The sequence below is a fragment of the Eretmochelys imbricata genome, chromosome 1, assembly GCF_965152235.1.
Source record: "Eretmochelys imbricata isolate rEreImb1 chromosome 1, rEreImb1.hap1, whole genome shotgun sequence".
NCBI lineage: Eukaryota > Metazoa > Chordata > Testudines > Cheloniidae > Eretmochelys > Eretmochelys imbricata.
In genome coordinates, this window is record NC_135572.1 from 229865145 (window position 1) to 229892663 (window position 27519).

A 27519-nucleotide genomic window follows, 5' to 3' on the forward strand; every position below is an offset into this window, starting at 1 on the left:
CAGGGTTAGCATAGAGAGATGGATGTTCACTCTTATGTTCACTCTTATGGCTGAAAATGTGACCACCAAACTTTGACAGGAGCCACAAGCATGGGTAGACGAGGAGGGAAGGCTCAGTGATGCAGATTTTTCCATATGTGTAGAAGAAATTTATGATAGTTGGGTTTGTCAGCCAGGGGAATTGCAACTGGTAAAAGGTGGGTGTTGGAACACAAGTGAGAACTGCCATCTAGAGGAAGTGCCCCTGCCAAAAATCATGTTACACATGTAGGGAATGGGAAGGTCTGCTGTCATTTAAACAATACTAATAATGTGTCAAGTGTCACCTTGGAAGGGTATATACATTGTGTAAAGATCTCACAAGTCACATGGTGCAGCAATGTCTCATTAAAGAGTATAAAATTGGGAAATTAAAATTGGCGAACTGTGCCCAACATTATCACTCAAAATGTAACCTAGTCAGGGGGAGATGTGTTTAACAACATAAAATTAGAGATTCAGCAATCAATGCATTGGAAGGCCTTGCTGAAGTCAGTAGAGGTCGTATGGAACACAGCTCAGGAAACAAGCAAGATGTCACGTATCCTCAAATTAAGTGTGAATGAGGTTGGAAAAAGAGTTTAGAGCAGCAGAAGCCAATAACTGGTGGGATGACTTAATGTATGCTAACATGAGAACTCGAAGACAACACCTGGTCCTGCACCTAGTGGTAATCTGTGTGTTTTGTTTGGTAGGATGGTTGTGTGTATTTCTACAAAATTTATGGCAACGGATGTATATTCAAAATGCTTAGCAACAGTTGTTTCTGTTACAGCACAGATTATTGTGTATTCCGGGCCTAACATCTCACACCCATGTATGGAACATTAATTGGCAACATTATCTGGTGTCATATATAGGGACGTGTAGCCATTCTCGAGATATGTGGGGCATGGATTTGGGTTGTGTGTAAAGAGGCCACCAATAGCAGCCTAGCCCTGCTGGTTGACATCCTACGGCCCAAGTCATGTTTTCCCCACATGTATGGTAGTGGGCCCGCTACATAAAAGTAAATTGAGTGCTGAAGCCATCTCTGGTATCACTTACATAGGCACGCTGCGACAGCTAACACTGAACAATGTAAAGAGAGAGCTAGGAATAATCATCTAACTCATGGTCACCTGGACTTATTTGGGCATGACAGAGGAGGATGGCAGCTGCTGATGCTAGACCAGAAGTCCAAAGTGCAGGCAATGCTATGTTTATTGGGGTTAGTTTCAAGCAAGCAGCTCCATAGCTCTACATGCTGGCAGAGTATGTTCCCGGCTCTGATGTCACAGAGCATTTATCCCATGTCCCCCTTCCCAGCTCTGATGTTGCAGAACCTTGCCTGTGTCCCCATTCCCATTTCTCACCTCCTCCTTCTTAGCAAGCCCAAATATACCTGAAGTGCACACCCCTAGTCCCACCCCTTACAACTTATGGTCAAGTTCCGTTTTGGAGGGTAATGGGTCTGGGGTCTTCGTCCCACCTCTTTTGTATCCCAGGGGAGGGGTGAGGAGTGAGGTTTTGTTCTGGCCAAGGCCAGGATTTTCTTTGGCTTTTAGTGTTTCTTATGCCTCCCCTCCCCATCCCCACTTGCTCTTCCTAACTGGTTGCTTGACCTTGGCTTGAGAGAGGAGCCAGGCAGCTGTCCAGTGTATGCTCATATATTACACTCCCAGCATACCCTGTAACACTTTTAACTTTATCTCTTACCTCTTTTCACCCCATCAGCTTGTGGGCAGGTGTAACACACAATGTCTTTGTTCACACATATTAGTAAGGATATAAGAGAATGAAAAAGTCAAAGCCAAAATTCTATCCCCGGCTAACAAACAGGCCTATAGACTAATACACACCAAGCAGGGGGTATTTTTCTGGAGACACACTGAGATGGAAAAAACGGACAACTACATAATAAAGAACTGAAACAAGTTATGGGATAGTGTTGCACGTAAAATAAGAAAAGAAGGGGCTATGTAGGATGTAATATGTAGAAGGTATATTTCCTGCTTGTCTTGCAAGGAAAGAGAATAACCAGGTAAAAAGCTGAGCCAGCAACCTGATCAGGTAAATAAATGAGTTAGCAAACTAATCTTAGCACTTGGCAGAAAAGGTGTTCATACACTACAGTACACTGTTGCTATAATGAACCCTGGGGATCCAAGCCATTTGTTCTGTATAGCCAGGGGTTCATCATAGTAAGGTGGTGGTGGGGCTGTGGCGGGGGCAGAGTGAGCTCCTCTGGCCCCGGGGCCATGGCGGAGGGCAGCATGCTCCTCTGGGCCTGGGGCTGGAGGAGATTTCTGTCCCAGTTGTGGGGCAGGAGGAGCACTCTGCCCAGGCTGAGGCTCCAGGGCCTGTCAGCCCACTGCTGCAGCTCCGGGCTGGAGAAGCTGGCAGCCCCTAACTACAGCCCAACATTCCTTACTGTGAAGGGCATGATAGGGAGGCTCTACAGTATATAATGAATAACTTTGTAACAATGTATTTAAAGCGAGCACCTGAATGTGGGTGTGTGCTTGCATTTAACCCTATGCTGTGCCCTGTTTCGACGGACTGATCACTCACTGATGCAGTGAACAAACAAACATAATTCTTCAGCTAAAGAGTCTGTCTGTGAACCTGAGCATTCTGGGTAGCAGGGAAAAGAACCAGTCAACATTAGAAGCTCTTATGTTTTCCACTGGCCTTCTGGGTGACTAGGCTTGTCACGTCACTCTCTGTGCCTCAGTTTACCTATCTGTAAAATTGGGATAATGATTTAGACTTCCAGGATTTCTGTTCAAGCATGTTCCCCACCCCAACTTGGAGCAGTCATTACAGGGAAAGTCCTTCTGACTCCCCATCACTCAGGGTTGGAGGAAGCATGCTCAGCCACTCTGTGGGGTGGTGCAAATGCAGTCTGGTCAGCACTAGAACCTGTGAGAGGTTTGAGCATGCTCAATAAAGATGGAGCCATCAGAGATTTTAATGGATAAACTCTAAGAGGTCTCTACTGAGCATGTTTAAACTGTGATTTTTCAATGGCTATTTGTAGCCAATTATGGGACAATTTTTATAGGGATGGTATAAGGGACATCCATGACACAAAGTCTACTCCTCTTCCAAAGATCAACTACCTACTTCAAAACATGGGCATGCTGGAAGATCTCAAAGAAAAAGTTTGCTCAATTTTTTTTTAACAAAGGCAAAACAATGTATTTTCCCCTACCTTCGTTCTCGGAAATGGCTGGACCTTTTTTACTCTAATTTTCCAGATTTGACAAGGGAAATTTCAGCTCAAACAATTAAATTTTGACAAGGTTATAAGCACCTGAAAATAGGGTATAATAATGGGAAGTGCTACCAGTCCTGCCTATAATAAGGATTATTAGGTGAGGTTCAATGGCTTGTGTTATGCAGGAGGTCAGACTAGATGATCTTCATGGTCCCTTCTGGCCTTAAAAATCTCTGTATATGAAAAGTACACACCACAAGTCCTGGAATGTAGGAGCCAACGTGAAAAGCATAGAGGATAGATAGGAAGTTACACAGAGAAAGGTTCAGAAAGTCTGTCATGTATAAAGGCCATTTTAAAAGTGTGTATCCTTATTTATAGGAAATGGAAAGCAGACCATTTGGAAATTCCAGTTGTGCACTTGCTTTTGAAGACAATACTTATGTGGCAAACCTGAACTACTAATGTGGTAATCCCTTTTCAAACCCACTTCAGAAACAGTACCGTTTCATTTAGGGCAAAATTCGGCTCCCAAATCTACAGTAAATCTTTCCATTGCACATTCTGCACTCAGTCCCCATGCAAACTCTCACTGACCTCAATGGCAGCTCTGGGCAGAAAAATATGCACGACAGATCTGCACTGCGGATCAGAGAGAATTTTGCCCTCAGTCCATTTACAAAGCCGAACTGCTCATGCACAAGCTTGCCTTGTGCATCTGGATGTAAGTGGATGGAGCTGAACCATCAGAAATGCAAGCTTCTGTTACACAGTCTGATGAATCCAAGTTCCTAGTTAGACTAATGAGCACTGTACTAGGAAAAGATTAGGTACAATCCATTTATTTATCAGCATTTTCATTAATAAAATTACATGCGGAAAATAAAACAGAAAAGGTGACAAATAGGAGTGTTATGAAGGCTTTGATCTCGACTAGCGGTCTGAAGACAGTTTGTGCTAGGCAGTGGAGAATCAGGCCCAATATGTTTCTGCTGCAGTATACTGACTGGTTATGCTGATTTTCAATACTGTAGCTGAAGATACCTCTACAGTATGGACCAAATTCTGCTCTTGGCTTTCTGTGGCATTTTTTCTGAGTAAAGACCTCAGGATTTATCCTTACATTTCCATCGTCTCTGACTCAGCATCATGCCAGATTAAAAACATTTCACTCAAAAGTAAAAAACAAAAACAAAATAGCCATGAAAATGGCTTCAACATTTGTATTGACAAGATTTTTGCAATGAAAGGCAAACTCTGTTAAATTAAGTCTGTTCTTTCCAGGGTCATCTTTTCAAGTGAATCAAAAACATTTCTATTTCAAGACTGTATGCTTAAGGTGCGCCATAGAAACATGAAGAAACGGCTATTTTATTTTCTCTTCATATACTAACTTTTTCTATTCTGATAATTAGAGCGGCCTTTGGAAATTACATCATTCATGTCAAGGGTTTTCTAACTGGATTTAAACACAATAAAGCAAAAAAGAGGAAATTTGGGTCTGGATATTTATAGCATCTTCCTATGGAACTTGAAGTCATGACCTCCTACTCCTTTCTTCACAACCTTAAAAGTTCAGCAAAGCACTTAAGCATGGGCTTTGATGAATGGGGATGGGATTACTCAAACACTTAAAATTAAGCACGCACTTAAACGGTTTGATGAGCAGGAATGAGATTATTCACACTTTTAAAATGAAGCAGATGCTTCAGTGCTTTTCTGAATTGGGGGTTACGTCTGATCTGTGAAACCTCTGCACGCAGCACACCTGTTCACTGTAAAGGGAGTTCCACATGTTGAGCGCTTACAGGGCCAGGCTGCTGTTACTGAGTCTGTCAGCTAAAACCAGGACCATTGTTTCCATGTCTGGAACCCCACTGATGGTTTGTTTTCTTGCTTTAGTTAGAACTTACCTATATCTCCCCAGCAGAAAGGGTTGATTCCACCTGTTGTACAGTTGTACACCATCATTGTTTTTGGTCTGGAAAATACATGATGTGAAGAATGAAGGAAATTTAAACATGTGGAAAGAAAACAGAAAAAAAATTATCCAGTTACCTTGAGGTGGGGCTTAAAATCATGGACAAGAGAATGGGAGCAAGAAATACTTTAACTGAAATATGGCAATTACGTCTCACTGTACTATTTCAGTTTATGGGACAGCTTTGTAATTTCACTGCCTTCAGTGGAGATAGTTAGGTACAAATGAGAGTAGACTTTATCTCTATATAGTTTAATCCAAGCTAACTAGATAATAAATAATCAAACAAAACACATTCTAAAAATAAAAATATCTTACTTGTACATAGGGTCTTTCATCCCCAAATGCTTTAAATCTATACACAACATACAGCACTAATGAAATGCAGCTACATCTGTGGCGAAGCATGACAACCAAACAGCACAGTCGTGAGAGGAGGGCAAATGTTAGCCAAGGACACTAGGCCTCTTATTGATTTCAGTGGGAGTAGGTGCCTATCTTGCTTAGGTGCTTTTGAAAATTCCAACAGTTGCCTATCTGTAGGGTGACCATATTTCCCTATGCTGAATATGGGGCACCTGGTAAAATTACTCGTATTCTAGCGAGGTCAAAGGCGATCAATCAGAACTATGCAGTACAGATGTTCAAATTAACATCAAGTTGACTGAGCCCCCATTAAAAAGAAATACTGCGTAGTTGAATTATTTTTATTTACCTTCTTATCTTTAAGGCTTTAGGGTTCACACAGGGAGGGGTGACATACACACCCCATCCTCCTACACACACACGGGGAGAGATGACACACACACACTCCCGTATGTCTCTGTCACGACTGACCCTCCCCTTCCCTCCCCGCATGGTGCACTCTGCCCTCCATGCCTGGCTGGGCTCCTGGTATGGTTCTGCCTCTCCCAGTTCCTGGTGCCGTGTCTTCCTGAGGCAACACATGGCGGGGGGGGGGAGGACACACACAAAGTCACATGCTCCCCCTCCCCAGATATCTGCCAGGGTTCACACCAGAATGTGGCCAGCAGCAGCCTTTCGGCACTGTGCAGGAGGGAAGGGACAGGAGCTGCTACCAACCACAGGGGAGGTGGAGGAGAGGAAAGGGATGACCTGGCCCATGTATTTGCAGAGCTCATCTCTTCTTTTCTCCCCCCTGACCCCTGTGGCTGGAAGCAGCTTGTCTCTTCCTGTCCACACAGTGTCGAAAGACAGCTAACACTTCCAGGCTGCTGCTGGACACCGACATAACCTAACCGCCTCCTGTCCACCCTGCTACAGCGTGGGCAGGAAGGGGTTAAGCCCTAAGGATGCATTGTGCACCAAGGTCCAGGAAACCTGACTGCAGGGGCTACAATAAGTGCATGTATAACAAACAACAAATCTTAATTTAACATACATGTGAAAGCCATTAGGCAAGAATACATCAAGCCACACAAAGCCTTATAATGAAGCATGAAAGTCAGCAGCTCATAAAACGAGGACACTAAACAAGGTTCATCCTATATATAAATGCAAAATACAATTAAAAATGAAGATTAATCAAATCCAGGCAGTGAATCTAGGTAGTGTATGCAATCAATCAATAAATAACAGATTTGGCTTGAGATAAATTATTTATACATCAGTTATTAAACAAACTATGAAAACAATAAAGGAAAGTATTAATAAAAGCAGTTTTTTATTTACTGCAGAGTTTCTCTTAATGTGTTGTAACTCATTTGTCCAAGCACCAAGCCAAAGTCAGGGAGACACGATGTGCTTTAAAAATCATTTACTTGAAAGATGCCACTTTTGCTAGATCAAAAAAACCAGTGGTGACTTGGGGCAATTCTTGCATTTTCCCCAGTTTCCCCAAAATAATGTGTTTCATTTACCCAGATGGGAGAGAGAGAATCAAAACCTGGAATGAGATTGCAAGTTCTGTGATAAAGTCCACATTTCTCTGATGTATTTCAAGGTAAGGTTTTCCTGTAGAATGTCACCTGATCAGAAATGATAGTGACCTTCTTGATCTCTGATTTTTTTTTATTAAGCCATATAGCAGCACCACTAATAAACAAAGGCATGAAACACCCCAAAGGCTACTGGGTAGATAATAGAAATGTATGTTAGAAATGCTCAGACTCTCCCTTCAGATTTACATGCCACAAAATATCTCATTTCAACATGGAGTGGTTTTGCCAGCCAAATGAAGTCCGTAATGATAATCTGTAATTGCTTTTGAGTCCCACAGGCATTAAACAAGGGAACCACAGAAAAACCATAGTTAAATTACAGGGTAAGGAATTGTTTAATAAATTGCATCCTAGCCCACACTGTCAGCTGCAGATTATTGCATTTAGCAGTGTTATTGTGTAGAAATTACATTGGAGAAGACTATGCTATTCCATATTATATTTACCATGAGCCTGCTCATGACTGGCTATGCACAGGTGCACAAGGAGATGAAGAGGGTGCAATGAGTTTTCCTTCCAACTCCTTTTTGCCATGTAGCAAACGCAAGGACAGGGGGATTAGCCCTCTCCTTAGGGGTAGTGAGCGTGGGTAAGAAAGGGAACTGACCTGAGTTATAGTCCAGCTCTGCTACACAGTCTTCAGGCCTGAGTCTCAGTTACATTAAGGCCCTTTTGACATCATGCTGGCAGCGTATAGAGGCCATAAATGTAATTTATGCTTCCTTGAAGGCCTCTTATACTGTCCGAGTGGTGTAACAGGGCTTTAGCATCAATAAGAATCAAGCCAGCTGTGTAGCTGTGGGGATACATCACTTAACTTTTCTGTGCTTCAGTTTTCTCATCTGTAAGATAAATAGCAACATACTAAATGCTCCCTGTGGGCAGTGCATCTCTGCACCTTCCTACTGCCTTGAAGACCTCATCTAGTGCTACACTTCTGCTTAGAATAACACCAACTTGCTCCATGCCTGGGGTTACTCATTTCAGTCACCACCGTGAATATACTGGGTAAAGTTTTCAAAAGTGTCGAGATGAGTTTGGGTTCTACATCACTTAGGTGCTTTAAAAAAAACCCTCTTACCCATTTTGACAGGTTAGAGGTAAAACCTGACTATTTCCCCGGACATATATAAAGAGAATTTAGAGAACGTTTTTCAAAGCTGTCCAGCTGGTGTCAGTCACTGTTTAAATACATTCTATACTTACATTGATTATTTAAAGTGTGTTTCTTATTTCGTAAAATAAAAAGCACATCAAGTAAGCAGTTTATCTTTGTCCTACAACTTGCCATGCACTATCTAGGCTCTTACATAATGCCCATCATTATGGTATCTAACCTCCTCCCAAAATTATGAAATGTACATATAAACTAAATCTCTTTCTCTTTTCTGTGTTCCTTGCAAAGCATTACCTATTTGTTTTTAATTTTTGGTTGTGGTGTCACTGTGGGAAGGCTAGGTCAAAAAAGTGGGTACGGCATTGTGCTTTGAAGATACTGAAGTTCATGGTCATCCTGATCTGTCTGGAGAGTGAGTTCCAGGTTCATAAGCCAGTCATTGAGAACACGCTACCTTCTGTATTCATGAGTTTCACACTTGAGGTTGACAATTCTCTTGTTCCAGTGGAATGTGGTTGTCATAGGGCATTCAAGTCACACAGGGGTGAAGTGGTCACTCATGTAACATGGGTAAATTCCACAGAGGGCTCTGAAGAAGAGGACTGAAATCTTACATTTCACCAGGTATTCAACAGGGAACCAGTCAGGAAAGTGGAGTGATGTGCTCTCAGCAGCCATGCATTGATGGGCACATGGGCTACTGTGATCTGAACCAGCATTTTAAATTCTTTGGTTTCATACTCAGATACAGAGAATTACAGGAATATGGCCTAATGGTCACAAATGCATGAATCGCCACAGTTAACTCCAAATCTGACAAGAGGAGGCCTAGTTTTCTTGCCAGGAGAAGATGGAAAAAGACTTTTTTCACTGCCATGGCTGGCATCCAGAAGCAGTGAGGAGATCGGGTGAATACTGAAGCAGTAGTGACTTAATCTGAGGACAAATGCCTTCAGTGAAGGGTGTTGTTATAGAGGTGAGGAGTTCTTGGAAGTGCTTCCTTCTCCCTTACCAAGATTCAGCTTCAGGAGACTGTTCTTCATTTAATTGCTGATTGCAACCAAGGCCTTGGATAGATGAGAAATGGTGTTGTTTTCAGCTGATGAGAAGGGCTGTGTGTTATCTGCTCATTGTTGGCATTGTAGTTCATGCTGATCAGTCTCTCTTGTGATTTCATATAGATGTTGAGTGGCCGAGAGAACAGATCTTTGAGGAACTCCAAAGGTGTGAGCTCTGCAGATGAAGGAGCAGAAATCAGTCATGCCTTTCTGGTTGCGATCTGAGTGGAATGACTGAAGTCATCGTGGCATGATCCTAGTAATCCCTGCTGCATGTCTGAAGCAGGACATCAGATGGACGGTATCATGGTCCAGCACTACAAGTGTAGATGAAGGGCCCTTGTCCATGGCTAAAGGATGTTCATCCATCAGTGCTAAGAGGACTCTCTCTGTTCCATATCTTGGCTTGAAGCTTGATTGGGAGTGGTCAAAGATATTGTTAGCACCTAGGAAGAGTTGAAGGAGACACCTGGAGAGCTTCTCAGTTAGGTTAGATACCTGCTGGTAGTAACAGAGGTTGATTATGTCAAGGGATGGCTTCTTAAGTATTTGCCAGATTATGACACACTATAGGGGGGTTGAGGATTTTCCTCCTCAGTGAAGATATAGGTATCTCAGTTAGTAGGAGTCCCAGATGCTCTTGGCACTCTTTGACGAGTCAATGAGAATTTAGATCAGAACCATAGGTGGTGGCTCAGTTTTTCTCCTGTATTTCTAGAACTTCCTGTTGTGTGCTGGGCTGGCTTCAGAGGAGGATGGTTTTGTGTTACGGTGGAAAAGGCCAATGTACAGTACATGGTGTCCCAGCAGCACCTCTCTGATGTTGGTGATGTTTTATGAGAAGTAGACTGATAGTTCTTTGCAACGGGAGATGGTGGGTTTTGGGGCTGAGTGAGAACATTCCCCATTAACAAGACAATTCATGGTCCAGAATAGTTCAGTAGAGTATGATTTAACTACTGTTGCTGTGGTGAAGGAGAGGTGGAATTTTTTTGTTTGTTTGTTTCTTCCACAAGTAGTCCATACATTCACAAGAATTCCTTGTACTGGTGTCTGTCTGCATCTGCCCAAGTTTTATGCCACACACATGAGAGCTCAGCTTCCTTCCACCTGCTGCTTTTGTTTCAGCACATCAAAGAAACAAAGGAGATCTGTAGAGGAGAAGGGCACTTTGGTTACAGAGGTGGCTAATGAGTTATCATAGTGATGGGTTAGATTTTCTATTCTGCGATCTTTTTTGGTGGTGAGGCATTATCTACAATAGTGTTGTGGAAATTAACTCAGTCCCTGAGCCTGAGGCCAACTGTTGTTATGGTTCCTTCTTGCCTGTACATTAGGTCAGTTTTGATCGCAGCCTGGGGGGAAGTTGTGGTCAGTCCAGGATAACGGCAGTTTCTTGTGTCCCCTGTATCCAAGCCAAGTCTAAAATCAAGCTAAAATATGACTGGCAGCATGTCCAGGTCCAAAGATGACTTGTCAAAAACAGAGAGTGGAAAATATACAGAAAAGGTTTGGGGCTATTGTATCTGAGTTGTTGTCAGTATGGATGTGAAAGATCTCAGGATAATAAGTCTTGGGGACTTCATTAACATATCAGGCAGCAACTCAGGCAGTCCCTCTCGGAACCCTTTGCTCTTTGCAGTCTATAGATTAGCATAATGCACCATGTATAACTGGTCTTTGGATTTGCAGAATGACTGGATCCTCTCTCTATTTTTTCTTGGCCAGGTGGCTTCTCTTACATTTGGAATATGGTGACTGATACCCCTCCACGCTTGCCTTGTACAGGTCTAGGTTTGTGGTATACTGAGGTTTCAGTGAAGCAGTTCAGGACCTCTTGAGTATAAAGGACTTCCTGACAATTCACCTCACATTCATCAGCGGGAACATGATATCCTGATGTTTGTCTCCCCCAGTCGTAAGTTTATACGAAATGGCTGTTGTATGACTGCATACAATTGGCAGCAAATTTATACCAATCTGCATTCGGGGTCCTGGTTTGCACTTCCTGTTTGCATTTCTTCCAGATAAGACTTGGATTGGGGAGAAGTGTTGGGTGATAATTGTGGCTGGTTTTGAGAGAGACCTGGGTGTGAACCAATTGGCAAAGGTTCTCAATACCTTTGGGCATTATGCTGTTGCTATGGGAAGAAGCAACGCTGCTCAAACTCCACTCCAGAGTAGCAGAAAGGGGGTTTGCAAGTAGGAGCCATTTCTCCCTCCACTATTTTAGGTGCAGGCATTAGGCAGTTTGGGAATGATGGAAGGTGTAGTTTTCCTAGTCCCTGTGGTAAGACAGGCCCTTCTTTCTCCTGGAGGGGGAATGGGTTGGGGTTTCGAAGCTCACAGACCCAGGAAGTCTGGCTCTGGGGCTCTCTCTGCTTCCTGCTTTGCTGGTAAGACAGCACTCCTCAGTCTATGGAGGGTGCTTCTCCCTGGTGGAGGGGAGTGGCATTTGTTTTTTGGACTTGGAGCCGTTGTGCTGTCATTCGCTTGTGCTGGTCACTCCTCTCCTTTGCCAGTCGCTGTTGGGTGGGAATGAGGAGAAAAATGAAACTGCAAAGTCTAAACTGCTTTTAAGGCTCATTTCTGGCTCCCCATATTCTGGCTCTTGTTTGTGGGTTTTGTTCAGCCTAGGCTCAAGGGATAAAGGATAAGACTGGCTTTCATGTTTTCTTTCTTTTTTGTGTTGTATTGATTTCACACAATTACTTAGGCCTCTATAATAATCCATGAAGCTTACACCATAGTTCCCAATACACACAGATTTAAATGTCAGAACAAGAAGTTAAACGGGAAAAGATGTTAAATCTTTAATGTGCCTTATACATGTGCGTTTACCAGGCAAAGAACTGGGTTTTAATACCCCCCACATGAACCTGTAACATAATTACCTATTTAAATCACGCAATTTTTTTCAAAACAAAATATTACATCTATGAAACACCACATCCATTTGGAAAACACCCGTATGAATAGCTGATTCAATGCACTGCTTGGGAAAGGGGGACAATTAAATGACTTTAACTTGACACCTCAAGAGAAGAACCACCTTGTGATTACAGTTCTGGAGTTTTAAAATTCCATTTATCTGGCAAGAGCTGCCTTTTTAAAGAACTGTGTTATTTAATGGCTGTAACCATGTAGGGTAGGAAATACAAAAAAGAAGTAGAATTTTAAAGGTTCAGGACTGTAGTTAGCTGGAGAAAAGTTACTGCTGAAGAGAGAAACTAGGGTCTCCCATCTGTGCTTGCACTGCACAGAGGAACAGGCATTGGTCATAGCTTGTGAGTAAGGATCCCATCCGGCCAATGACTACAGGGAGAGCTCTCTACCTGCAGAGATGAAGTGAGAGGAAGTAAATCCTCAGCCCTCATATCCAAAAGCCATACTGAGGACAAAGTGTTGCTGGTATTTTCCAGTCCTTGCCCACAAAACAGGCTTTGCCATGTGAATTACAAAAACTCACAGTAGATTGGGCAGATGTTCAAAATATGACAGTGTGCTACCTGGCTCCGCTGGGCTCCTTGTGTTTGTGCCTCTCTCCCCCTTGAATATGCACTTGGACAGTTGCAATAATCCTGGGTGTGGATCTTTCTTGACTGGGGGTGGGGAGAAGTGGTGCTATGTCCCAAATGCCACCCACTTGCGGCACCATAATGAGACACCACTTACAGTAAATTGTGCAGATGCAAGTCTCCTTTCCTTTTTTACATAAGCATCGACGTTTAAATGATCATCAGTGGGCCTCTGAATTAATACCCCACTGAGATGAGTAGGACAGTTCAAAATCCTCAGAGCTGTTGTTCAAGGCTCTCTGCAGACTCTTCTCTGAATCAGTTATGACTTGTTTAAATGGGAGATTTTTCTAGTTACATTGGTATAATCATATCAGTAAAATTAAACTGCAAGCATTATACAAGTATAACCCCTCTTCATATTAAACATCTGAGTGGCTTTTTCACCTTATCTTATACTGCTTCCAAAATGATATAAGCTAAATCAGAAAAGGGCACTTCTATATTGCAATAAGAATGTCCACATGGAGGCCTGGTCTATACTACATTGACATAAGTATGGAAAAATCCACAGCCCTGAGTGGTGTAGTTAAGCCAACTTAAGTCCTCATGTAGAATTCTTCCATTGACCTAGCTACTGCTTCTCAGGAAGGTGGATTACCTATGCCGATGGGAGAATCCCTCCCATCGTCATATGTAGAGTCTACAGTGAAGCACTGCTGCGGCCCAGCTGTTCTGTTGTAGCATGAACCCGGAGAGTTCTACTGGTATAAGTATAGCAATTTAAGGTCACACCCTACCTTAACTTCCCCATGTAGACAAGCCCTTACACACAATTCACATTTTAAAGGTTTTCTCTGCAACCATAACAGATGGAGACTTTTTAAAAATGAAAGCTGATATTCTGCAGTGTAACACAGCTGCTTCAGAGAGGTGATGATGTGGCATATGGGTGTATATTGGCTTTTTCTAAGGGTTGCTCATGTCATATTCATGGCTTGCCCCGGCTGTAGGAGTCTGTGCCCAGTTGTAAGCTGGCTAATAAGGACAGTGTTATTAATGAGTATAACTGGAGGTGAGCTCTGCCTCATGAACTTAGTATACTAAGCAGGAGAGCACCAGTTAAATATAAGGGACACATTCTGAAAACTCATGTATTTACTCTGGCAAAACTCCCAATAAAATCTGTAGGAGATTTTTGTGAGTACGGATTTAGCCCATATAGAATCCAGAGGACACTCCTCAGCAGGTTCTAACATTTTTCCCTCCTTGCCACCCCTCACCCCCACGGTCATATTTATTTGCCCTCTTGTTTACACACAGCCACCCTCTGAAACCCGTATTCCACCAATTTTCCTTAGGTTAAAGAGCGTTTAGAGGACTAGACAGCCTTTTCAACTTTTCAACACTATTCCCACTTTGATTAATTAATATTTTTACAGTTCTATGTATTCATGTGTATGTCCCATACTTTATAAGTGCTAAATAATGATCTTACTGACCAAAGGGATTCCTGCAGAGTGGCATAAGAAGCTCCTCCACATCCCAGGATATGTCTTCATGGCTTCTGTAGCACTTTTAGCCTTTACCACACCCAGGAAAGAAGATACGGAACTTGGGAATCAAATGCTGCTGTATCATGTAACCAACAAAAGCTGGATGATATTTGCTGTCCCATTAAAATCCATATTGTGCCATAATACCTTACCAGCAATCTGAGAAACAAGTGCTCATCCCTACCTGTGAACTGCTGTGTGCCACCCAGCCGCTAGGATGAGGTTGATGACAACATCTACTGGAATCAGATCTGCTACTGCATCATTATTGACTTTGACAGTTTGCAGAATCCCTTTACCAGCCTGTGTGACAGAGGGAGAGAGTCAGTGACAATATGCCATGACAGGATTTCCTTGGCCTAGAGAGGAGGCAGCATCACTTAGTCACTTTTCAAGCCCACTGTGCAACTCAGAAGATCAGTCTGCCTCTGTGGAGAGCCAGCGCTTTATATTCTTGTGCGGATCAAACTGTTTAGTGTTGTCAGAGGAAGTTGGAAATGTGATGCGCAAATGTCAGTAGAAGTGTATAAAAAGGTAGTGGCCTTGTGTAACTCATGATGCTAAAAGAACATCCAGCAAGACAGACACTTTTTTTGTTTTGTGGTAAAATTTTCAAAAGCACCTAAATGACTTAGGAGCTTAAATTCCATTTTCAAAAATCACATGGGAGCTTAAGTCCTATTGATTTTCAATGAAACATAGGCTCCTCAGTGCCTAAATGTAACATTTTTGAATGTGCTCAAATGACTTAGGGGCCTAAGTTCCATTCTCAAAAGCCTCGTAGGCATTTAGGAGCCCACGTCTCTTGAAAGTCAATAAGCACTCTAGAAATGGCTCTTAAGTCACTTAAGCGCTTTTGAAAATTTTACCCCAATCTTTTGGATTTAGCTATACATCCATTCTGAAGTTTACCTTCCATGCTATGATTTGTTCCGAAAGTACCATCAGCGTGTGTGGTATTTAAACAAGACATGGTCCTTTCTCTGAGGGCTTACAGTTATAGGATATGTCTGCACTTCAACAACGCAATGTAATTCAGCTCAGGGTTACATATGTGAGCTCGCTTCAATCTCACTAGCTTGGGTCCTGGAACAGTGAAAGCACAGCTATGTGAGTTTCAGCACTGGCTACCCAGGGTTCTAGGTGGCTTTGTACAGCCTGCACTGAAAGTTGCACTGCTGTTGCTTCACTGTTCTGGAACCCAAGCTAGCTAGATTAAAGCTAGTTCATGTGTGTCTACTGTGACAGGGTCAGGCCAGATGGCTACAGGAGAGTGATAGTAGGCAGATATATTAGCCCCAGGTTAAGTAGGTCCCTTTTCTCTGGGTAAGGTAACAGGGAAGGTTCCAGAACAATCAGGAACCTTCTGGAAAGAACTAAGGCAGACAGGCTGATTAGAACACCTGCAACCAATCACGAAGCTGCTAGAATCAATTAAGGCAGGCTAATCAGGGCACCTGGGTTTAAAAAGGAGCTCACTTCAGTTTGTGGTGCATGCGAGGAACTGAGAGCAAGAGGTGCAAGAAGCTGAGGGTGAGAAGGCGTACTACGGGAAGACTGAGAAGTACAAGCATTATCAGACATCAGGAGGAAGGTCCTGTGGTGAGAATAAAGAAGGTGTTGGGAGGAGGCCAGGGGGAAGTAGCCCAGGGAGTCGGAGCTGTCACACCGCTGTTCCAGGAGCCACTGTAGACAGCTGCAATCCACAGGGCCCTGGACTGGAACCGGAGTAGAGGGCGGGCCTGGGTTCCGCCCCATCCCCCCAACTCCCTACTTGATACCGGAGGAGTTGAACTGGACTGTGGGCTCCACCAGAGGGGAGTTTCTCTGGCCTGTTCCCCAATCCACTAGGTGGATCAGCAGAGACTGCGGGGATTGTTCATCTTCCTTTCCCCATGCTGGCCCAGTGATGAGGCTAACAGTGAACGGCAGATTTGAGCCACGAAAATGGACAAACTGAGGGCTGCCATGAACCTCTGAGGGGAGAAAATCCGCCAATAAGCGCAGGACCCACCAAGGCAGAGGAGGAACTTTGTCACACTACTCAAGGGGCAGTCACGGTCTAGACACACTTTAAGTTAAGATGTAACTTTGTTGAGTGCCAATGACAAATGCTGTGAAGAAGGGAAGAGGAAGTCAGAGCCATAAGATAATGGGCTTGATTTAGTTGGTAATGCACTTCTCGGGGGTTCCAAAATGATTTGTTTTTAATTGAGTGTTTGTGATGATGATTCTGTGCAAGGGAGATGAGGGTTTGGAGGCTTCATGGAAGAAGTCTTTTAAAGAGGGAATTGAAGGAGCAAGGGTAGCAGCATGGCAGACTGGATAAGCCAGGCTGTTTCAGAGTGGGGGGGCACGAGACATGGAGGTGAAAGTGGGGGAAGGAAACTAAGAGAGTGTATTGGGCATGAGGCCTACGTGCAAATAGCTGAGTGAAAAGTTATGAGGATAAAGAGAGAAAGGCAGGAGTTAAGGAGTGTAATGCCTGGACTACAAGGACAAGGGACCTGAATTTGATGTAGAAGGCAATAGAAAAATCAGTGAACAGATCTGGAGAGCAAAGGATGCAGTAACATCAGCAGGAAAGAAAATGTTTCTGCACCCAATTTTGGGCAGCTGTAAGAGACTAGGGAGGAGACGATTGGTGCTACGAGAGAAGATTTGGAACCAGTGTAATCAGTGATCTTCAAGACAGATTGAAGAGATTCAAGATAGTTATGTCCAAACTCCAAAGCTAACTGTGAAGAGATACAGAGAGATCTCACAAAACCGGGGTGACTGGGACACAAAGCAGCAGATGAAATTCAACACTGATAAGTGCAGAGTAATTCACGCTGGAAAAAATAATCCCAACTACACATATATAATGATGGGTTTTAAATTAGCTCAAGAAAGATCTTGGAATCACCTGAAAACTTCAGCTTAGTGTTCAGCAGTGGTCAAAAAAGCTAACAGAATACTAGGAACTATTAGGAAAGGGATAGAAAGTAAGACAGAAAATATCATAAAGCATAATATAAATCTAAGGTGTATTCACACCTTGAATACGGTGTTCAGTTCTGGTCACCCCATCTCAAAAAGGATATGGTAGAACTGGAACAGGTTCAGAGAAGGACAACAAAGATGATCAAGGGTATGGAATGGCTTGCGTACAAGCAGAGATGAAAAAGATTAGGGCTTTTCATCTTAGAAAAAAGACTCAGAACAGGAATATGAAAGAAGTCTTTAAAATCATGAATGGTGTGGGAAAAGTGAATATAGATGTGTTATTTACCCTCTCCCACAATACAGAAACCAGAGGACACCCTGAAATTAATAGGCAGCAGGTTTAATACAAACAAGAGGGAGTACTGTTTCACATAATGTAGTTAACCCATGGAATTAATTGCCATGGGATGTTGTGAAGGCCAAAAGTATAACTGAGTTCAAAAAGGAAGTAGGTAAGTTCATGGAGGATAGGTCCATCAATGGCTATTAGCCAAGATGGTCAGGAACACAACTCCATGCTCAGGGTCACCCTAAACCTTTGACTGCAAGAAGCCAGGAGGGGAAGACAGGGCTGGATCATTCCAACTTCCCTGTTTTGAATATTCCCCTGGAAGCTCTGGTACTGGCCACTTTCAGAGACTGGATACTGGGCTACATGGACCATTGGTCTGACCCAGTATGACCATTCTTATCTTCCCTTACCACTCCTGAGCTGCCCATGCCTCTCAGGGCCTTTGTGTGGCTTTTTAGTGTCCATGTGTGTGGTGAACGACACACACTGTCAGGATCCAAAGGGGAGAGCAGAGTGCTGGTTAATGGTGAGCTGCGGGGAAAAGGGGAGCAATGAGCAAAAGGACAAGCTTTGATGGAAGCTGTCAAAAATCCTTTCCCCAACATCTCCTTCCCGCTAAGGCAGGAGTGGAGCTTGCACAGGAAGTGGGGGAGAGAGCAGAGATACTCAGCAGCCACAAGGTAGGGAGAGAGGGAAAGAGGATTTTGCAACATCACCTATTTATAAGCAATGTTCCATTGTGCTCATCACATCAGACTACTGTGATACAATTCTTTTTTGTCAGTCTGTAACTCCCACGGATAATGAAGTAGCTCGCTAGTTGTGAAAGGTTGAGGACCACTGCTATAAACAAACAGAGCATGTCCAGCCCTGCATAATCACTTGTCTGAAATCTGGGCTGAAAAACCCTTGCTAGAATGACAGTTTTTAAAGTTTGTTCTTAGCCCATAAACAATGCATGTGTTTTGTGTCATTCTGATGCTTCTTAAAGATAGTAGAGTCACAAGAAAGTTGCAGATAAGGTATAATCATGTAAGCTCCCCCAGCCAGCTCTGACAATGTACCTCAATCATATCCTGCAGCAACCTTCTGTTGTTCTAGTCTTGGGCCACAAAACAACTCTGCCGAAACACTTCAGTTCTAACTTACAACATCACCTTCTGCTAGCCCATTCCTAGGCTAAACACCACTGGCAGCGGCATGTAGAACATGTGTACCTACACTCCGCAGTGAAAAGCACACTGTATCCACGCTGTGGTGTGTAGTTACACGTGTCAGTGAAAGGTTCTGGCTGAGGGAAGGCAGCGGGGAAAGGCTTCAGCTGTTCCCTGCTGCCAGAGCCTTTCACTGCAGCAAGGGAAGGCTCAGCCTTTCTCCACTGCCTCCCCCTCCCTCCCCCCCGCCAGAACCACCTCCGGTTGCTGGAGTCTTTCACTGCAGCAGGGAAAGGCTCCAGCAATGGGGAGGCAGTGGGACACTACACTGCTAAAAATAGCACTGTAGACAGGGCGGCACAACTTGGGCCAGTAGAGAGCTGTGTAGGGTATGTACTCAAGTACTTACCCACAGCCTTCAGCCAGGCCTCCACTTGACTCACCTAAGTCCTGCCTCACCAGCTACACGGCTACCAATACCTGGGCTGGGGAGCTATGCACATACGTACACTACCTACCACCCAAACTAGCATGCTGTGTAGATGCAACCTTAGTGCTCTCTTCAGAAGAAGCAGCCAATCATGTTGAATTTTGTGATGTGAACAAATGGTGATCACATACAGGTGAACGAACTCACGTTCACTTGTGCCCCCAATTACTACTTGAACCCACTAGAAGAGAGAGGCTGATGCATACTTATTTACCTATTTTAGTAGTTATGATGTGTTATAAACACACACTGTATTCATATTGATGGTCATATATATTTGAAGTAGATCTTTGATATATAAATACATATTAATATATAAAGAATTCAACAAATTGAATGCTGCACATTATTTGGTTCATTATATATGGTACACTATTTCTGTATAAGGCATGGTCTAATTTTTGTATCAGATTGCTGACATTTTCTTTTTGGTATAATAAAAGCTACTTCAACTGAGGTCTCTGAGATCACTTCCCTGTTTGAGTTTGACATTTTTAGGCAGTATCCCAGCGGACGAGCTCAGGGGCCAATCACAATTCAGGGCATACACCAAAAGCAGAGTTATTCCCCACACCAGCTAATCATAGCTTTGTAGGGGGGAAGGAAGGCTGTGCTACACTAAGACATAACTCTTCAGTTATAGTCTAGCAGAAATGTGATTCACTTCACACACCGTCTGAAATCAACAGATAAACCAAAGCTTCTCTTCCCAGCAAAAGAAGCAATTTGGGGCAAAGGGAAATAAATCACTCTATGCAATAAAGCAGAGCTCTGCCCCCTCACATGGTGTATTTAACAGAAACATATGTATTTGTGCAGACAAATTATTAGACTCTCATTTCTGTATAAATGCTAATGAGGGGGAAAAGTTCAAAAGGTTTGGAGTTCAGGTTCAGTTTGGATAAAGCAGCCAAAAGATGCTTATCTGAACTATCTACAAAATTAGTCTGGAAAAACAGTCAAATCTCTTATATTTATAGGATGCCAATAACTGCAAGATATAGGAACAAAATTCACTTTGCTTGATGAGCACAGAAAATCACCCAAATGGAATTTTGCTGTTGTCATCATAGGTTTCAAACCACTAACCTTCAATTATTCCTTCTTCCCTCATCACTGCAAGTAGGATCAAAAGAATGGGCTCTGAAAACAGATAGACAGGGATCCATTCAGATCTCCTCAGCTAGGGCAGTCCAGCACCCAACATTGAGAACATCCTGCTTCCAGCTCCTGAAAGTTTCACCCTAAGCACTTCTAATTTCTATGTCCCAGATTAATTCAGTTGTCTTGAGTGATCACTGATAGAGAGTCAGTCTCCGATGTAGCCTGTCTCAAGACCACTAAGGGATTTCAAGATAAGGACCAGGACTTTGAATTAGGCAGAGAAGGAAACTTAACCGGAGAGGGCACACGTGTGATATGCTCTCAGCTACTTGTCCTGTTCAAAGTGTATATGTTGGACAAGGTGGAGTTTTTGCTTGACCGTGACCAACAGACCTACTTAGAGGAAGTCCAGCCCTGAGAAGATGAACAGGTGGATCACAGTTGCTAGCTTGTCATTTGCAATGGCTAGACATGGCCTCCTGCCAATCAGAAATGAAAAAATGTGTTCCTCATGAATTTCATTCACTGGTTATCATGAAACAGAGATTCAAACAAGTATTAAGATAAGAGCATGCATTTTTTCCCCACTTACTGCCTGGTCCTGCACTCAATGAAGTCAAAGGGAAAATTTCAATGGTGCAAGAACAAATCCTTGAAGAACAGATGGATACTTTTTATGGAGGGCCTGTTTGGTAATGTATTAGAGTGGTCTGCCCATTTAGGGCCTGCAGAGTCAGGGAGCAGCAAGCCCTGGCCTCCAGAGAATCCCAGCAGGCAGGTGTTGGGAACCAGCTGATCCAGCTAGGAGGCAGCTAAAGAGTGGCTCTGGTTTCCAGCTGGAAGATATAAAAGTAAGGACCAAACTCTGCAAGTGGGGAGGGGTCAGGCAAGAGAGACAAACAGTTCCCTGAGCAGCAGCACTAGGCTCCAACAGAGCAAGTAAGCCCTGTGATTCCCCTGAGGCAAAGGGAAGGTTGTGACCCTTGAGCTACTGGGTGGGCACAGGACCTGCAGTATCAGTCCAGGTCAGGACTATCATTTTTGTTACATTTTCCATATTTTTTGCATTTCTATGTCAGAAAAATAACAGAGCCCATGTAGAAGGATATAACATAGTTGGGCATGGCTGACTGTTTTTCCCCAAGCTGGTGGATGGACCCACCAGAGGACAGTAGTCCCTGTGAAATGTGATGACCATCCGAGTCCAGTTTTTAGGAGATTCTGTGATGTGAACACCTCTATCCTATCTAATGAAAACTGACACTCTTTTTAGTCTCAACAGAGGTAAAGGTAATCCCTCCAATGTCAGTGTTCATGCACACTGGCAGGGTAGAGTGGCGAAACTTGCACTGATGCTGCCTGTGTTTCTGTTGTTCCTCGGCTAAACTCCAGGGCTGATGATCTAGCCCTTTTCACGAGTACTAACTTAAATGAAACATTTTAAGAATATTGATACTTTTCTATACTCACTCAGTTATGGCAGTGCTCTACAGCAATGGTTTTCAACCTTTTTTTATTTGCGGAACCCTAAAAAAAATGTGAACAGAGCTGCGGACCCCTTTGGTAATTCAACCTGTGGTCCATGGACCCCTACCACAGAAGACAGACTGAAAACTGACAGAAGAGAATTCAGCTATAAATGATACACATGCTCAGCATGGCATTTGACACAGTGTAAGGATGCTAAACTGTGGGCTTCTACAGTAATGACAACACTTCTTGGTTTTGACCTGTAGGTGGGGGTATCCACATACTTTTGATTGATCAGAAAAACAGAATGCCTCTTCTGGGATCTGAAACTTTATTTTCATAGTCACCTTTCACAAACCCCTTAGACATAGTCTGCGGACCCCCAGGGACCCATAGACCAAAATGTGTGAGAAACCCCTGTATTGTCAAAGGAAACTGCAGAAGTGGGATTCTCCTTCTCCGACTTTCATGTGTGATGGAATTAAATTGTCAGATCTTGCACGGGGTTGTTAATGTGTTCAGTGTAACCTAAATGTATGCTCATTCCTTGTGATTATTTTCTGCTGTCTCTTCATTTCAGAGATATAAGAACCTAGAACCTTGGCACCCGATCCATTTGAACAAAACCAAAATCTTTCACAACTTAAAAATATTCAAGTCTCAAAATGCGGGCAATTTTTGTAAGAGAAAACTGCAGTTTAGGAAGAATTAATAAAATAGTCCTGCAGTGTCAGAAACCACAACTGTACACTAGAATCCATTCAGTACTAAAGACGTAGCTTTAAATCCTGACCCTCTTGAAATCAATGGTCGTTTTGCCATGGACATCAATGAAGCCTGGATTTCACAGATGGAATTCAGGAAAAGATATAGTTATATGACAGCATATGGCTCTATTTCCACTTTGTTGCTGAGCCAAGGAACAATGACATGAAATACATACGGGACCTTGTACAACTTCAGCAGATGATATAATGAAAGAAGAAATATTATTGGTGGATGAAGATTCAAAATACTTCAACATGTAGGTCAGGACTGAATTGCTGATAGTCAAAAAAAGTGCAAGAAAAACATTTTACAAAATCAGTGAAACACTTCAAGTCACAAGGTCACACTTGATCGCTGCATTTCTTGGGTGGCTGAAAGCACTCGGCCTGATGTATGTGCCTGATGTATGCAGGTATCCAGCACAACTAACTCACAAAACAATCTCAAGGGAAAAAAGGACAAAACAACAGAACTTTATTTTGTGTAACATCGTTCATGCAAATTGTATCCCAAAGAACATATGGAGTTAAATAATACAGATATAAAATTAAAACAATAGCAAATGGAGAGAAATTCAGAGATGTTGGCAAAGAAGAAAAAAAAAATCTCTTTTCAGTTGATAGTGAAAAGCAAAAGGGAGTTAATAAAGCAAAGATTTACATTTACAAGGAGTTTCCAGACATAAGTTGCAGAGGAGAAGGTTTTCATGCTAACAGTGGCAAGGTTGTGTGAAAGAACACAGAAGAGACACATACTAGGTGAACCCAAGGTGGGTGGGGTAAGTGTGGAGAAGAGAGAAAGAGAGAGCGAGCGCAACATTTGTGAGCTTGTCCATAGAATCATAGAATATCAGGGTTGGAAGGGACCTCAGGAGGTCATCTAATCCAACTCCCTGCTCAAAGCAGCACCGATCCCCAATTAAATCATCCCAGCCAGGGCTTTATCAAGCCTGACCTTAAAAACTTCTAAGGAAGGAGATTTCACCACCTCCCTAGGTAACACATTCCAGTGTTTCACCACCCTCCTAGTGAAAAAGTTTTTCCTAATATCCAACCTAAATCTCCCCCACTGCAACTTGGGACCATTACTCCTTGTTCTGTCATCTGCTACCACTGAGAACAGGCTAGAGCCATCCTCTTTAGAACCCCCTTTCAGGTAGTTGAAAGCAGCTATCAAATCTCCCCTCATTCTTCTCTTCCGTAGACTAAACATCCCCAGTTCCCTCAGCCTCTCCTCATAAGGCATGTGTTCCAGTTCCCTAATCATTTTTGTTGCCCTCCGCTGGACTCTTTCCAATTTTTCCACATCCTTCTTGAAGTGTGGGGCCTGAAACTGGACACAGTACTCCAGATGAGGCCTCACCAGTGTCGAATAGAGGGGAACAATCACGTCCCTCGATCTGCTGGCAATGCCCCTACTTATACATCCCAAAATGCCATTGGCCTTCTTGGCAACAAGGGCACACTGTTGACTCATATCCAGCTTCTCGTCCACTGTAACCTCTAGGTCCTTTTCTGCAGAACTGCTGCCGAGCCATTTGGTCCCTAGTCTGCAGCGGTGCATTGGATTCTTCCATCCTAAGTGCAGGACTCTGCACTTGTCCTTGTTGAACCTCATCAGATTTCTTTTGGCCCAATCCTCCAATTTGTCTAGGTCCCTCTGTATCCTATCCCTACCCTCCAGCATATTTACCTCTCCTCCCAGTTTAGTGTCATCTGCAAACTTGCTGAGGGTGCAATCCACACCATCCTCCAGATCATTTATGAAGATATTGAACAAAACCGGCCCCAGGACCGACCCTTGGGGCACTCCACCTGATACCGGCTGCCAGCTAGACATGGAGCCATTGATCACTACCCGTTGAGCCCGACAATCTAGCCAGCTTTCTATCCACCTTATAGTCCATTCATCCAGCCCATACTTCTTTAACTTGCTGGCAAGAATACTGTGGGAGTCCGTGTCAAAAGCTTTGCTAAAGTCAAGGAACAACACGTCCACTGCTTTCCCTTCATCCACAGAGCCAGTTATCTCGTCATAGAAGGCAATTAGATTAGTCAGGCATGACTTGCCCTTGGTGAATCCATGCTGACTGTTCCTGATCACTTTCCTCTCCTCTAAGTGCTTCAGAATTGATTCCTTGAGGACCTGCTCCATGACTTTTCCAGGGACTGAGGTGAGGCTGACTGGCCTGTAGTTCCCAGGATCCTCCTCCTTCCCTTTTTTAAAGATGGGCACTACATTAGCCTTTTTCCAGTCGTCCGGGACTTCCCCGGATCGCCATGAGTTTTCAAAGATAATGGCCAATGGCTCTGCAATCACATCCGCCAACTCCTTTAGCACTCTCGGATGCAGCGCATCCGGCCCCATGGACTTGTGCACGTCCAGCTTTTCTAAATAGTCCCGAACCACTTCTTTCTCCACAGAGGGCTGGTCACCTCCTCCTCATGCTATGCTGCCCAGTGCAGTAGTCCATGGTGGGATGTAAAAGGTGGCGCATATGGCAGATATAGCACAAATCCCTGATTAGAAACACAGCAGCCAGGATGGCAGACTGACTCTTGTATTGCAAAGAGAGAGAGAAGAAAAACATAGTAACCACTACATAACAATAGATTCAGCATAAGCATCTACTTAAGAAACTATACCTGCAAATTCACACGAACAGATTCAAAACTCTACTCAACACAGTCAAGTATATCACATCTGTCCTTCCCCTTGAAAAATGGAATTGACACAAACCTTCAGAAGGTGGCCGAACAACCCAAGGTCCAGTTACGAGTGAAGTCTTTAAGGTGGCTTGCTTTGTCTTTCTGCATAGCGTCTGCCAACATTTTGAACACTTTTCTGAGGAAGTGATGTGTCTGCAGCAATTTCTGACTCAGATGTTCCCTCAGATAATGCTGGTTGTTCAGCGCACCTGCTTCTTGGTTGCTGCTTCAAGCTGGGGCATTGATACTGGAACAATTGGCAGTTCCCCAAATTTTGCTGCTTTTGTCAGCCACAGGGTCACCCCCGAATCTCACACTTGATCAACATGGCAGAACCAAAATATATTGGGTTCCCCTTGTACTATATAAGACAAAGGACCTGTTTGTGCGATAATAGTTGCTGGAAGCCACATACTGGTTCCCCGATAATCATGCGCCAACACTATTAGACCCACTTGTAGCTGACAAGGGGCACCGGTCCCTCTCACCATAGCTTGACTTATTGGACAAATTCTGACTTGTAGGAGTACATTTGGCTTTAATAAGTCCAAGTGTGACCTGAGATTTCTGCCCATAAACAGCATTTCAGGTGTTTGGTTTGTCATGGAATATACTGTATTTCTATATGCTAGCAGGAAGCATGCCAGCTTCTGCTGTAATGACCCCTTCTCATCTGCCATGGATCTCAGGGTTTGCTTAACTCCTGTACAAACCTTTCAACTAAGCCCTTTGTGGATGGGTGGTGTGGTATTAAGGTGAAATGCCTAATACCATTTTTCTTCATGAGCTGCCGAAACTCTTCTGAGCAATACTGAGGACCGTTGTCACTCACAGCTTTTTCTGGCAGTCCAGTTCTTGCAAATAAACTTCCAAGTTTTTCTATTGTCTGTGCAGCTGTGGTAGTTTTCATGCAAAAAATCTTCTGGCCATTTGGAATGGGCACCCCCCACTACTAGATACATCATTCCCAAAAATGGTCCAGCAAAGTCAATATGGAGACATTGCCAGGGAGTTTATGGCCATTCCCAGGGGCAATGATGCTGGTTTAGGCATGTGTTGTATCTGTTGGGTGTCAAAACATTCCTTAGCAAGCTGCTCTATTTGTTGTTCAATGACTGGCCACCATACAAAACTTTTGGCAAGTGCCTTCTTTTTTACTATCTCTAGGTGACCTACAAGGAGCTCTTCTAAGACTCTTGTGCACAGTTTACTAGGTATAACAACATGAATTCCACAGGACACATCCTTAATGTATGGTAAGCTCACCCCCAATTAGGGCTGTTAGCATATTTTCAGCCCTTCAGAGTGGCTTCATAAACCTGAGCTCACATGGGATCCCTCCTGGTTTCTTGCTTGGTCAAACTTCAAATCAACGGGGTGATCTCAAACTGAAACAAGCTGACAAATTCAACAGATTCTGTCTCGATTACAGGTCACCCTTCAACTAGAAAGTGCACATGGAAGAGCCTGTCTGCATTTGCATGCGCTTCTGTTCTTTTGAATTCTGTGTCAAAGATGTGACCAGCTAAGAAGAGAGCCCATTGTTGCATATGTGCTGCATTTGCTACAGAAACTCCCTTCCTCAGACGAAGGATTGCTACTAGGGGCTGGTGGTCTGTGACAAGGCTGAATTTCCTCCCATATAGATATTGGCTTAATTTCTTCACACCCAATATCAGATTTTAAGTCTCCTTGTCCATTGTGCAGTTACCTTCTGCCATGGCAAGCAATCTGGAGGCAAAAGCTATGGGGGTCTGTCACTGCCATCTGGCATGGTGTAGGATATAGATGCCTCAATTCCCTATGAGGAAGAATCACGTTAACTTGATAGGTAAGGATGGGTTAAAGTGTGTAACTACACTGTCTGATGTGACCAATGGATTTGCTTTGAGAAAAGCTTTTTGACACTCATGTGACCATACCCACTTTTGTTTAGTCTGCAGTAAACAGTTCAATGGATGCAATACTGCGGCTATATTTGGTAAAAATTGGCTACAGTAGTTGATAAATCCTAGAAGTATCTAAATTATGACACATCCTTTGGTGGTGGAGCTTCCAGGATGGCTTTAATCTTCTTCTGAGATTTGTGCAGGCCTTTTGCACCAATAACATG

At 43.4% G+C, this 27519-nt stretch overlaps 1 protein-coding gene across 1 annotated transcript in view; it reads right to left on the reverse strand.

The window, feature by feature from the left end:
• Positions 1–27519, reverse strand: part of FAR2 (fatty acyl-CoA reductase 2) — a 217974-nt gene that overhangs the window by 21262 nt on the left and 169193 nt on the right. The window contains exons 8-9 of the mRNA XM_077807419.1: positions 14617–14735; positions 5155–5222 (exon numbers count right to left, since the gene is read on the reverse strand). Of these exons, the coding sequence (XP_077663545.1) occupies positions 5155–5222; positions 14617–14735 (187 nt within the window). The remainder of the gene's footprint in view (positions 1–5154; positions 5223–14616; positions 14736–27519) is intronic.